The 13,687-nt window shown below is 47.8% G+C and overlaps 1 protein-coding gene across 5 annotated transcripts in view; it reads left to right on the top strand.

Moving 5' to 3' along the window:
- GSS (glutathione synthetase) overlaps positions 1-13,687 on the top strand; it is a 757,391-nt gene that overhangs the window by 114,853 nt on the left and 628,851 nt on the right. For all 5 annotated transcript variants that reach the window (XM_078652246.1, XM_078652247.1, XM_078652248.1 and 2 more), the window contains one exon: positions 8,240-8,380. In XM_078652246.1, coding sequence (XP_078508372.1) covers positions 8,252-8,380 — 129 coding nt within the window. In that variant the 5' untranslated portion in view covers positions 8,240-8,251. The remainder of the gene's footprint in view (positions 1-8,239; positions 8,381-13,687) is intronic.

Genomic DNA, 13,687 nt, shown 5'->3' with positions numbered 1-13,687 from the left:
CGGACCGCAGTCTCCGTCTCCTCCGTGGGCCTGAGGGAGATTTGATGAAGCAGAAATATCTGCACGTGCACGGTAGAGTTCCGTCACGGCTGTAGAAGGGTCAGGGGGCCTGCGTTACATCGCCGGCGCGTGGGGAAGGGGCTCGTCCCTATTCGGGCGCCATTATGTGGTAAATAAATAATGAATTACCGGTACTATTTTTCTATGCATAAAATAAAACAGATAGCTCAATAAATAAGAGGCAGGATCCGGGGTATCTGAGTCGAACAGGCTTTAATCCGGCATAAGGGAAGGGACAGGATCGGAACAGCCTGAAATAGAATGGCATGGAATGGCAGCTGCAACGTTTCATCAACATTACATAGTATATATAGGAAAACATTACAATTGCATTGAATACAGTAGGCGTAACAAGTGACAAACGTAAGATAAGAACAAATGGGCGTACAAAGAAGGCGTGTACGTAGACATGTGATGAAGACGTCACAGAAGTGTCATAAATGGGTGGATACATGGAGGGGGCTACCTGGGCAGCTGGAACCTTTAACCTAGTGGTGCGCGCAAACGGGCCATGACGTGTAACTAGGGAGAGCTGGGGGCTCTGACTTCTGCACTAGAAGAGGAGACTAAAGTCTGAGATGTCAGGACGACATGTACCTATAGCATATCTGGTATCTGGTGTTTAGAGAACATGTTGATAGAATCTAAAAGCCATCAGAGCAAAGGCTACTTGACACTAAGGCTGGTGCATGCATATATTCTTCATGTATTGCGTGTGCTATGAATCTTCTATGGATATTAATACAGTAATTCACTTGCATGGAGACAGGAAGACTAGACTATAGCTGAAGATGTTTATGCGGTTCGTTAGCTTAGGAATGTGAAGACGGAGAGCTGAACTGATAACTGTAAGCATAACATATTCTTGGCAGACAGGCAGGCAGAGCCAGGCCGGGCACCGCGCTGCGCGGCAAGAAGTAAGCGAAGGGTCAGGGATGCGGGAGGGGCTGCATCGCTCCTCGGAGTGGTTTCAGGAGACTGGAGCTTGAATCTGGTGTTCAGGCCCTTTGAGGCCTAGAAACGGGGACAATTCGATGAATTAACGTGCATAATGTAAAACGTTGGCAACATAGGCCTAGAAGCCTAATTCACGTTGCTTTCACGGGGACCGGATAACTGACATACTAACGTTGGACACAACTATAATTGCGTCTTTAATCGATCATAAGGGGATTTATGCATATCGATCATGCACATATAACATAGGATGGGGAACACGTAGGCACACATGACAATGCAAAATTCAATTTTCCTCAGGCCCACCCCTTCTGATCAGCCGAGCAAGCAGCCATGCCAGGTCTGCGCTTTAAGAGTCATTTTTTTTGTTTAAATCTTTTTATTGACATTTATAGTGTTAACAGTACAGTACAACAATAGCTAAACTACCCCAAATGCTAAGTAATAATACGTTATCAAAACATATGCTGAGGTTATAGCAGTGATAGTTGGTGCATACTGTGTCCGGTATGGCGTAGTAAGGATATCAACAACATTAGAACACCTGAGAAGAGGTGTAAGCGGATGTACAGCCATCATGCTGCGCATTGAGACGTTGATCTATGCATGATGTACTGTAACACTGAACGGTGGGTAGAGGGTACAAAATAAGGAGGGCAACAGAACTTAACTGAGGGAAAGGGGTAACCGCCCGTGATCCAAGGCCCTGAAGTGTTGCAACGGTTTAATAACTGCTTGTAGCGCCTTTGAGGGTTCTATGATCCCCCAGGGCGAGTGGAGATAGTGAGGCGCTACCCCCATTGTGGTGTCGTGGTAGTGGAATGTCTTCTTGGAGCTGCTGAGACCGCCACCTCTTCCTGTGTGTCTTCAGTGGGTGTAACTAACTTCTGCAATTCATTTACAATAGCCCCCAATCCATAGCTAGGGGGAACTTGCGAAACCCCAGTAAGTCCTCCCTCTGCAGAGCCATGCCCTCTACCCTTGCCCAATTGAGCAAAGAGTGGCGCCAGGCCAATGTATGGGATGCCGATGGAGCTTTCTATCTTTTAGTGATCAGGCGTTTCGCCGTGACTAGGCCCAGGTCTAAGAATCGTGTGGTGACCTTGTGTTTCCTGCTCCTCTTGAAGAGATGCAATATATACACCTCCCAATGGAAGGGAACTTCAACCTTGGTGCAGCAGGACAAAGTGGCCGCTATGTCTATCCAGTACTCCCCCAGGGTAGGGCAATGCCAGAGCATATGCAGGAGATCTGCATTGGGCAGGTGGCACCTGGATCATTCAGAGTCATCCTGTTGGAAGAACTTGTTTATCTGGGCAGGGGAAAGGTATGTGTTGTGGATAATAAAATATTAAATCTGCCAGAAGCGCTGGTTGCCAGGGACACGTGTCAGACTTTCTAGTATTGTCATCCATTCCTTCTCTGATAGGGCCCGTCCTAGGTCTTCCTCCCAGTGTTACTTCAGGGGGTCAGTGGGATCGCAGTATGCTGACGGAGGGAGGAGGCAAACCAGCGTATCAAGTGTCCCCCTGTGCCCATTATATGTAGATATTGCAACATGTGGTGTGTGGGAGACTCAGTTGGTATATTACCCCACCTAGTTTAAAGTGAGGCTATGAGCGCACGGTGCAATAGGAAATGCCCTGGAGGTAGACCGTCTTCTGAGATTAGATCTGTATAGTGGATTTTGGCGCTGTTTCTAAAAAGGTATCCAGTGTCATGTATGTCCGCTGCCTCCCAACCATGTAGCTCCGGTGCTGTGATGCATGACCCACCTTTTGTTATCCTAGTAAGGGAATAGCAGGGGCATATGGTGTGGTAGCGCGGGTGATGTATAAGCTTCTGCGATAGCTTTTGAATGCTATGGAAAGCAGCAAGGAGTCCGCTTTTCTGGGCTTAGCGCAAGGGTGAAACATGCAGAGCAAAGCGTGAAGTGCCATAGGAGGTTGCAGTGTGACGGTATCCGGAAGGTGCAGTGAAGCCAGCTGGCCACCCATTGCAGCTCAGATGCTAAATAGTAGTGGTCCAAATTTGGCACAGCCTATCCTCCCTGTCCCGCCCGCAGGTATAACTTCCTGATGGAGACCCTATGCCTAGACGTACCCCAAAGAATATCCCTAACCTTTGCCTCCAGTTTGCTGAAATAGCAGGGGGGAATGTAAAGAGGCAGGGTTGCGAAATAGTAAAGCAGACGTGAGAGAACCACCATCTTCGCAAGGGCCACCCTACCTGAAATAGATAGAGGGAGAGTCTTCCAGAATGTCATCTGCGAGTAAATAGAGGAGGTGGCTCTAGTGATGTTTCGGGCAAATAGGTCGTTTTTGGCCAATATATGTGGATACCCAAGTATTGGAATGTACCTATGCACCAGGGCACTGGAACCTCCCCCAATGAGTACCCCGGATCTAGAGTGGACAACGAGAACTGGTAGAGAGTGGACTTCGCTGCGTTGACCCTAAGCCCTGAAACTGTGGCGAATCATGACAGTCCTGATTCTAGTGAGTGGGGGATAGTGTGAAGATCTCTTGCGTATAATAAAAGGTTGTCGGAATATAAGGAGAATGTATGTGTGCTGTCACCCAGGGGAATACCCATGTCTACCCGGGCTCGAATGAATGCCGCTAGGGGCTCCACTGCCAGGGAGAAGAGGAGCGGGGAGAGTAGGCAGCCCTGGCGAGTCCAGCGGCTCACCCGGATAGAGTCCGATATGTAGGGCACTGGTTTTTTTTTTGATAACCAATTTTATTGATTTTGATAATAAAACAAATACCAGCGCATCAGCACAGTACAATTTAAAGGACAATTCCCAAGGGCCCTGGTTTTACGCAGATCGTGGGACGTTTATATACTAGCCGAACAATGCTGAGGAAATAGGGGCCTATGCCAAACCTTGGCAGCACTGCAAAAAGGTAGTCCTACTCCAGGGAATCAAATACTCTCTCAAGGTCGAGCACAAGGCATCCTGAGCGGGACCAGTTCAGCGGGGTGTATTCGTCTACTCTGAAGTAGCAACGGAGATTGAGTGCTGTGTTCTGGGCAGGGACAAAACCATTCTGGTCCGTGTGCACCAAGGAGGTCAGGTAAGGAGCAAGACAGTTGGCAAGCGCTTTCTCCAGGACTTTATAGTCCGTGTTTAGGCTTTCTAGTGGCCTGTAAGACCCCAGGGCTGTGGGATCCCTGCCTGGCTTCAACAAGGAGACAACGGTAGCTGTGCAAAGAGAGGGAGGGAGAGTTGCGCTGTTGAGCGCTGCTGTATAGAGCGCATGTCAACAGGGCACCAGGGTCTCAGCATAAGCTTTGAAAAACTCTGTAGGGAACCCATCAGGGCCTGGTGTCTTTCCCGATGCAAGGGACGCTAGCGCTTCCCTGATCTCCTCCTCAGATAAGGGGGAATCTAACTCTAGAAAGTGGTCAGTGGATAAGGAGGGCAGCTGTACAGAGTCTAGGAACGAACCTATTTGGTGAGAGGCACCGTGCACGCTAGATACGTAAAGTGCGGCGTAATGTTTGGTCATGGCCTTGTGTATTCTTCGCTGTGTGTATCTCATCTGACCAAGCTTATCCCTAATTGCTTGTATGGGATGATCTGGGTGCTCCTCCCTAATAAGGTATGCAAGCAGTTTACCTGCCCTGTCTGATGAAGCGTGGGTGCGGGCAGAGTGGGCTAGGTAATTGTGACAACGTAACTTTTCTAGCAGTTCTAGCCTGTCCTTCTGCAGAGCTTCGAGCCGTGTCCGTGCCTCAGGGTTATTTGACTGGCTGTGTTTACCAATGGAGGAGCTTCCGTTCAATGGAGGCTAGTGAGGTATCTGATTGTTTGCGGATGCTCCAGGTTAGACCCAGGCAGTGACCTCTTGTATTGGCCTTAAAGGCTTCCCATTCTATCTGGGGGGACCTTGTGGAGCCGAGATTATGCTCAAAATATCCGATCACTGCCGTTTCCAAGGAGCAGAAAAGACTGAACCTCCAGCGCCGCCACCTGCCACCGCCAGGTAGGGATCAGAGGGGGTCTCGCCTCCCAACTTAGCAACATGATCTGTGGATTATGATCCGAGTGAGTTTGGCCTAGGTAGCTGGTGTCACTAATCAAGTGGAGTAGGGCTGCTGTTGCCAGGATGAGGTCCAGCCGCACATGGAGATCATGGACTGACGAATAAAAGAAATACACCTTCAACTCACGATGACATGCGCGCCATACATCTGTTAGGGATCAGTGCCCCAGCCACTTGTGCAGAACCTGCGCATTAGATGAGACAGTGGTGCAGGTAAGGGGCTGTGCTTTAAGAGTCAAGATGCAATGGTCTGCAGAAGTAACAGCTGGTGTCAGTGTGCACAGTGCCATCTAGGGTAATGACCCTCTCTGAGACAGTCTGTGGATCCTCTCTAGTAATGCTGTGCTCCATGGAGAGAGAGTCAAATGTACCCTGCCAACGTTCCCCGGACGTGGCGGTGCCGGGCAAAAGTTTCTCAAACTTGTCATCCATGTACACCATACGTCTGTCACCAACCCTTATAGGTTGTCCATCTAGTGTCGTAGCGGGCCAGCAGCACATAAAAGGGCTACAAACAAGGCAGTAAATAATTAATTGTGGGCACAAGATTTTACAAGTGTGACCAGTCAGCCAATCATTTGTGATGCCGAAGCACGGCAAGAAATCTGCCTCCCAGGAACACCCTGGGTGGCCCCCACATGCCAGGAATCTAGGAAACCTGTACAGTCCCCTGCCCAATCCTCCGCTGATGTGAGGGACCAACAGTATCTTAAACACACTCCTAATTGCGCAGAAGGAGAGCAATCATGTTCAGCAGTAGTCTTCAATGAAAATACAGCAGGCAAGGACCCATCAATATAAAGCCACCCCAGGCCAAGAGCAAGTTAATGAGATGGGCACTCTGAGTCAATAATGGTGTCAGTACCCCCGTTTTTCCCCCACAGCTAACTGGCCTCAGAAAGATAATGAAGCAGGCCCTCTAGGCCACTGAAGATGCAGCAGGGATGGGGCAACAAGCTGCGCCCCCGCTGTCATTGTAGTTGTCTCCAGGGCCCAAGGAGCCCCCAACTCAACTCTCGTCCGTGTCCAAGAGTGGCGGGGGCCCGAACAGCACTCTAGGACAGGGATACAAGGATGTTCACAGCCGCCACTATCAGTGCAGGTTGCCATCCCAACTGCGGGGTAAGACGAGGTGCGGGCAATCCGCACTGGCACTGCTGAAGAGCTGCGGGCTAAGTTGTGGGGCCAGTGCACTTGCGGACCCTCAAGTGAAGTGGGCAAACAGGAGCAAAACCCCGTAAAGTTGACCGCCCCAGGAAAAATCCAGTGCAGCCACCAATAAACAACGGGGCCGACACTTTGGTAATGCTCCGGCTCCAATGCTGAATCTTCACTGCTTTCCCCAGCTCCGGCCCTGCATTCCGAGTGGCATCTGAGTGCTCTCCTGGGGTCTCAGTTACCCAACAGAATTTTCTCTGTTGGAGTGGGGAAAAGATGGTGGCTAGAAGGGTTTCCTTGATTTGATTATTGGTTGCTTGTCGGCTTAGTCTGCTCTTTTGCAGTTGCTGGATCAGCGGCAGTGGGATTTGAATTTGGTTCATACTTTTTTAATATGTACTTCCTTTGAGCTGATACACAGTTGCTCATTATGTCTCAGGACCCTCAAAACTGTCTTCCTGATTACCTTCACATCAGCTTGGTCTATGAGTGACCTTCAGACTCTTTCCATCCAACCATCCTATCACATGTTCTTACAAAATAAGTGGTGCTGAGGACCCCAGCTTCGTTTCTACCAAAAGTGGTAGTAACATTTCACATCGGACAGGCTATGGTACTCCAGGCGATATTTGCTCCCCTCATCAAGGATGAGAGACTCTATTGTTTGGGCCAATGAGAGCTCTCATCTTTTACATTTATTACACCAAAGAACATTGAGTGGAATACCCCCTCTAGAGGATTTGCTGGTGCAAAGAAATGCAAGGTAGTTCACAAATAGACCATCTCTTGATGGATTGTACTCTGCATCAGGGTCTTCTTCTCATTAACCAAGAGGCAACCTTTCGAAAGGTCTACGGGCTCATTCCACTAGAGTAAAATCAGCTACCACTGCGTTGGCACGCGGAGTGTCTTGATATTTGTCTTGCAGCTCTGTGGGCAATTGGCCACGCATTTACGAAGCACTGCTGTTAACTGTCTGGTACGTTGCTATAGGCATTTTGTTCACTCAGTCTTGCAGGAGTTTTTGGTATGAGCCAGTTCAAAGACTCACCACATGGAGGAGGTACTGCTATGGTATCTGTTTTCAAGGTGATGAATCTGTGGTTAGAAGTATCGGTCAGAAGAACAAGTTACTTTTGATAACACTCTTCCTGGTAGTTACTCTATCTAACTGCAGATTCCTCACTGATCCTTCTGTCTTCCCATTCTGTGACCTGAACTCTTTTCAATTCAAAAGGTCCCAGCCTAGAGGTCTGCACACTGGTCATGCCAGTTGTTCAATAGGCTCTGCATCTGAGGGTGCGGACAGCCTAAGAAAGAACCTAACATCAGTGTGCGGTTCCGCTCATCATTTCCTGAGTGCTACGACATTGGTGCGAAGTGTCACAACAACACTTACTGACGCACAGGAACATTGCTTCAAAGTTTCTGGATCCAGTCTGATTCCTTGGAAATCTTTGCAATGTGAGGAATCTGTGGTTAGAGTATCTTCCAAAATGAGCGTTACCAAAGGTAAGTAATTTGTTCATCTGGTATTGTTTTATACTTCAAAATTCAAGGCTAGTTAAGTTCACATAAACTTAATTTTCTTAGTATTTTGTTGGTTGGATCGTAAGATTCTTAGGCACTTCTGGATTTCATAACATTGAGTTGCAGATACCTTTTACACAATTTCTTGGTCAATCTAATTGCCTACTCTGAAATGTTTTCACCAAGTATTTTTCCAAACTGATCTTCACTGACTATGTAAAACCTTTCAACAGTAAATGGCGAAGGGAGTTATTGTTTGATAAATTACAGGGTAAAACCAGTTTCTCATTGTGTGTTGTGCTTGTTTGCCGTTGTGGTGTCATAAACCATATATATGTGCTGCTCTTGTTCAAACCGTTGAGAGCAACCATCAACTTTGCCAGTGCTTTTTGCTCCTTAGTATGACTCATTCGCAGAATTCCTAATGTCATGGTTGAGTGTGAACTAGTAAATGATCAATAATTCAATTTCTGTGTTTTCAGTGTGGATTTGCAATGGCTGGAGCTTGGGACGATATTTTCAATGACAGTATGCTAATTAAAGAAATTGCTCCTGTTGCAATTGATGCCGCACTGCTTGAAGGAATTCTTATGAGAACGAAAGAGCAGCCGAACATATCTGAGGTAATATCACTTTCCACAGTAGTCATGTAAGAGATCCCTCCATTTTAGCAACAAATATTTTACAGTGTGGCAGGATCTGTTATTTCTGAAGATTATCCATTTGTTCATGTGCAATCTCTTCTAATGTATGGATGATGAAATTCCTAGAACTGTATATGGTAGTAAATAGCAAAGCCATTGGGCAATTAGTTTGCCTTTTAAGACTTGATCCCATATTTATTGTTGCAGCTTTCAGAGACTACAACGTGCAAATACACCAAATGTGGGGTCCATATGAAATGACATCAATAAATATGGGTGAAGATATTTCATTTGCTGCGAAGGGGTTATGATGTCAGTAAATCCTTTCCCTAAATGAGGATCTTGCAGGGATTATAGTTTAAAACCCAGGATATGTGCTACCCAGAGGTTTCTGATTCATCTCCTCCTGTAGTAAGGCTTATAGGTCCATTGTCGACAATTGCTAAGTTAGCATGAGCTTCGCTGCCATGACGCTGCTTTTGCGCACAACACTGCAGGCATATATTTCACAAGACTCTTGTTTGTGCTCCTTTCACATGAGAACTGTCTACCTTGCAAGTTCTTTGCTGTGCTCTGAGGTTTAGTCTGCACACGATGTTCAGGATGCCTAACCGAGATCCGTTGACGAACGATCAGACATGGACAGAGCAAGTACAGCGCTCCTGGAGGTCGAGGTCGGCCAAGCCCAAATGGGGGACTCTTCGAAATGCTTCTGGCCACTAGTAGAGGTGGTACTTGCGACATAGACCCCTACGAACAGTAACATAACGTATCTTTTGTGTGGGACACTGGGTCCAAACTTTCCCCAAGGGCTTTGGGGGTGGGGAGGGGGTGTAACTTTATTCTGCAGTGCTGGTGCCTGGGAAAGGACTAAGACAAGACTATATCTATTCGCCCCCCCTTTATTGTCCCCCCCTTTCCTTTCATAATCGGGTGGCTCGCGACGGCCGTAGAGTGGTCGGAGTAAAAACTGCCAACAGGGGGATAAAACTGTATGAGACTTTGATTCGAACTTTCAGGAGTGTATGCATGCATAAAAATAGATATGTTATGCTGGGAGGGAACGCGCAGCGGATTGAGCTGGGGCTGACGCACTTTCCCCCTTAAGTAGGCTAGTCGGGAGAGGGGAGGTTTCCTCTCCCCGGGGTTGGGTTGGGCGAAAGGCACTCTGCTAATTGGGGATGTGGGTAGTTCGAAGCCTACGGAGCAGGGAAGCAGGGAGGGGGGATGAGGGGGAGGGGGAGACATCAGTTTCAGGGTTGGGGAGGGGAGGCGGATGGGAGTTAGGGGGAAGTTTGGTATGGTCACACCAAGGTTATGCGAACGTGCTGAGACGCTGGAACGGGAAACACAGGAACAAGCTGGATGTTGTACGCATAGATGGCTACGAAGTGGGATAAAAGCCTGAAGGAAATTAGCTGGACCGTCAATGGGCTGGGGGACAAACTCAAAGGAAGTGTTGTGCTACAGTTTGTCAAACGACACCTCCCGGACATAGTACTATTGCAAGAAACCCATCTGATGGGGAACATGTGCCATGCACTAAAAAGAACAATAGTTACTTACCTGTAATCTGTGGTTCTCCAGTATTGGTGTCTTTCATAGATTCACATGCCTGAATCATTCCCCGTCGTCGGAATGGGAGTCCCACGGTACATAAAAAGCAGTAATATGCTATACTTACATTGGAAAAAAACACTAATTCCCAACCAGGAAGTATAGTAGCTCAAGCTACCATAGAAAAAACTTCCACCTTCGTGACTATCCCAGTCATTATGTATAGTCTATAAAGTCCAGCCAATCAGGCGCCAGCACCCACCAGAACCTTCTCCCCAGAGGCTCAGGCTCTCAGATTTTCTCGTAGGAGTGTAGGTAAAAACCTTATAACCTAAAAGCCTCTGAGGGGAGGTGGGCGGGTTGCATGTGAATCTATGAAAGACACCAATACTTGAGAACCACAGATTACAGGTAAGTAACTATTGTTCTTCTCCAGTATTAGGGGTGTCTTTCATAGATTCACATGCCTGAATCAGAGTAGCTAGCAGTACATATCCTTGCTGGGCAGACGCAAATGAAGCCAAGCTTGTCGGCAAGTAACGCATGTAACAATGCAAAGTGAAAATACACATATCCTATTAAGCATAACATAATGCAATCATGGAAATATGTGTGAACAGAACATAAGAAGCGTCTGACAGCAGAAACAAGGAGGTGGGAAAAACAGAGGCTCACCTTAGTGAAACAGATTCCGTAGAACAGCTCGACCCACAGAAGTATCAGCCTCGCTGATTGACTCTAGACAGTAATGTCTGGTAAAGGTATGGCGACTAGCCCAAGTAGCCGCTTTGCAGATCTGCTGAAGAGGGACTCCAGCAAATAAGGCCGTAGATGAAGAGACCGCTCTTGTAGAGTGCGCTCGGGGCGCTGACAGTAAAGGTCTCCCAGCCTGTGCATGACAAAAGGCAATGGCAGCAGAGATCCATCTTGAAATAGTCTGTTTTGAAAATGCCTGCCCCTTCCGAATCGCACCGTAGGTAATGAACAACTGGTCAGAAGTGCGTACAGTAGACGTTCTTTGTAGATAGAATTTAAGACATCTTTTAATGTCAAGCGAGTGTAACGCTCTTTCCGCAGGTGTTTGCGGGTCTGGAAAGAACGACTTAAGAACAATAGGTTCGTTCAGATGGAAATCCGAAGGTACTTTCGGAATGTATTTTGGATTTGTGCGAAGTATGACAGAGTCACTTGTGAATTGCAGGAAAGGATGATGCACAGTGAAAGCTTGGATATCACTAACCCTCCTGGAGGATGTTAAAGCCAAGAGCAGTGATACTTTCCACGAAAGGTACTTCAAGTCGGCCTTGTGAATGGGCTCGAATGGGTGACGCATGAGTTGAGCTAGGACCACATTCAGATGCCACGAAGGAGGTGGACGGCGTACAGGAGGGAACATTCTAAAGAGGCCTCTGAAGAATTGTTGGATAATCCTTGCTGAGTACAGAGAATTGGTCCCATCCTGTCGATATCTGGATATTGCAGCCAGAAACACCTTTAAGGTAGGATGAGACAGACCTACTCGTGCTAAATGCAGGAAAAAAGGAAGAATTTCCTCAGGTTTTGCTGAAAAAGGGTGAACCCCTGCTGAACGGCACCAGATGCAGAAGCGCTTCCATTTCAGACTGTACGTCTTGATGGTAGCAGGCGCTCTAGCCTTGGCCAACACCTCTTTACAGTCCTCCGGGATGTTCAGGTGTGCGAACTCACGGTGTTCAGGAGCCAGGCCGCTAATCTCAGAGATGCTGGGTCCGGATGGAAGACTTGTCCTTCCTGAATGCTGAGCAAGTTCGGGATTGGATGTAACTGAATTGGCTTGCACTCTGACAGTAGGAGGAGCTCTGTAAACCAATATTGGCGCGGCCATCTGGGCGCAATCAGGATGAGTCGGCAAGGTTCCTTCTTCATCTTCCGCAGAACCTTGGGGACTAGTGGAATCGGTGGGAAAGCGTACGCAAACGTCAGAGACCAATTGATGGAGAATGCATTCCCCAGAGAGTTCTTGTGGGGATGCCAGCTTGCGAAGCTTTGGCATTTGCTGTTGGTCCTTGTCGCAAATAGATCTAGGTCTGGCCAACCCCACTGATGAAATATGTGTTCCACTGTCTCTTGATGAAGCTCCCATTCGTGGGTGGTGACCGTTGTTCTGCTGAGCGCGTCCGCGAGGACGTTTTCTGTCCCCGGAACATGCACTGCTTGCAGATTTACATTGTGGTGAAGAGCCCATGACCATAAATCCTGCGCCTCTTGAGACAGGAGAAGAGATCGTGTTCCTCCCTGCTTGTTGACGTAGTGCATGCTTGTTGTGTTGTCCATTCGTATCAACACATTGGCATCCTGAATGATGGCACAAAACGCCTTGAGTGCAAGAAAAATGGCTCTCAGTTCTAAACGGTTGATGTGCCACTGTTTTTGCTGCGCAGTCCATTTGCCGCTGATCGTGAGGCCTTGTAGATGAGCCCCCCAGCCCTCGAGGGACGCATCTGTAGTGATGGTTAGACTCGGTGCGTCTTGAAGGAACGCGCACCCCTGCCTCAGATGTCTTAGCTGCGCCTACCAGAGAAAAATCTTCTTCATGAGTGGCGTGATTTGAACGAGGTCCTCAAAAGTGCCCAAAACCTGTTGCCACTGTAAGGTCAGTTCCTCCTGAAGCGGCCTCATTCGGAGCCGGCAATTTGGAAGTAATGGAATACAAGCCAATGCCATCCCCAGAAAAGACTTGTACAGTCGGACTGAAGCTGACTTTCTTTGCATCAGATCTTGTGCTAGCGGACTTATTTTTATCTGTCTCTCTTTTGAGACGAAAGCTTTGAGTTTTTGAGAGTCTAGAGTCGCTCCTAAGAAAGCCCTTCTTTGAGACGATTGCATTTGGGATTTGCTGAAGTTGATTGTCAGGCCTAGAGACTGAAATAGGTGCAGGCACTGTTGAAGGTGTTGATGAACGGTTTCGTGAGAACTGGCCTTTATAAGGCAGTCGTCTAGGTATGGGAAAATTTGTATTCCCTCCAGCCGGAGGTGCGCAGCCACTGGAGCTAACACTTTCGTAAATACTCTTGGAGCTGACCGTAAACCGAAGGGAAGGACCTTGAATTGGTAGTCCCTGCCAGCCACCCTGAAGCGAAGGAATTTCCTGTGACGAGGTAGAATGGGGATGTGGAAATATGCATCCTGGAGATCTAAGGTGACCATGCAATCTCCTGCTGCTAGAAGATGTAAAATTTCCTGAAGTGACAACATCCGGAATGTCAATTTCTTTAGAAATTTGTTCAGAGCGCGAAGATCGAGGATCGGGCGCCACTCCCCGTTCTTTTTCTTTACCAGGAAGAACCTGGAGTAAAACCCCATTCCTCTCATCTTCTGTGGAACGCTCTCGATCGCTCCTTTTTGTAACATCACCTTGATTTGGGCAAACAGCTCCCTTAGGTGAGCTGGAGGCTGTCCTTTTGGCGGAACATTTGGAGGGAATTTTTCTAATTCTAGGGCATGGCCCCATGCCACAATTTCCAGGACCCATTTGTCTGTTGTTATTGACTGCCAGTTGGAGTAAAATTTCGATATTCTTCCGCCAAGTTTTTTGTGAGGGTGGAGAAGTGGTGGTGGCAGGTGAAAAGACTCATTGGCGCTTGTCTTTGCCGCGGTAGTTAGTCTTACCCCTGTTCTGGGTGTAGGTTGATCTTTTTTGTCCATAAGACTGGTAGCGCTGTCTCTGATAGCGCTGGTTACTTTGTCTGT

Source organism: Lissotriton helveticus, chromosome 7 (assembly GCF_964261635.1).
Source record: "Lissotriton helveticus chromosome 7, aLisHel1.1, whole genome shotgun sequence".
NCBI classification, from domain to species: Eukaryota; Metazoa; Chordata; class Amphibia; order Caudata; family Salamandridae; genus Lissotriton; species Lissotriton helveticus.
Note: the sequence above shows the minus strand (reverse complement) of the source record. Positions and strands in the feature narration are given on the sequence as shown.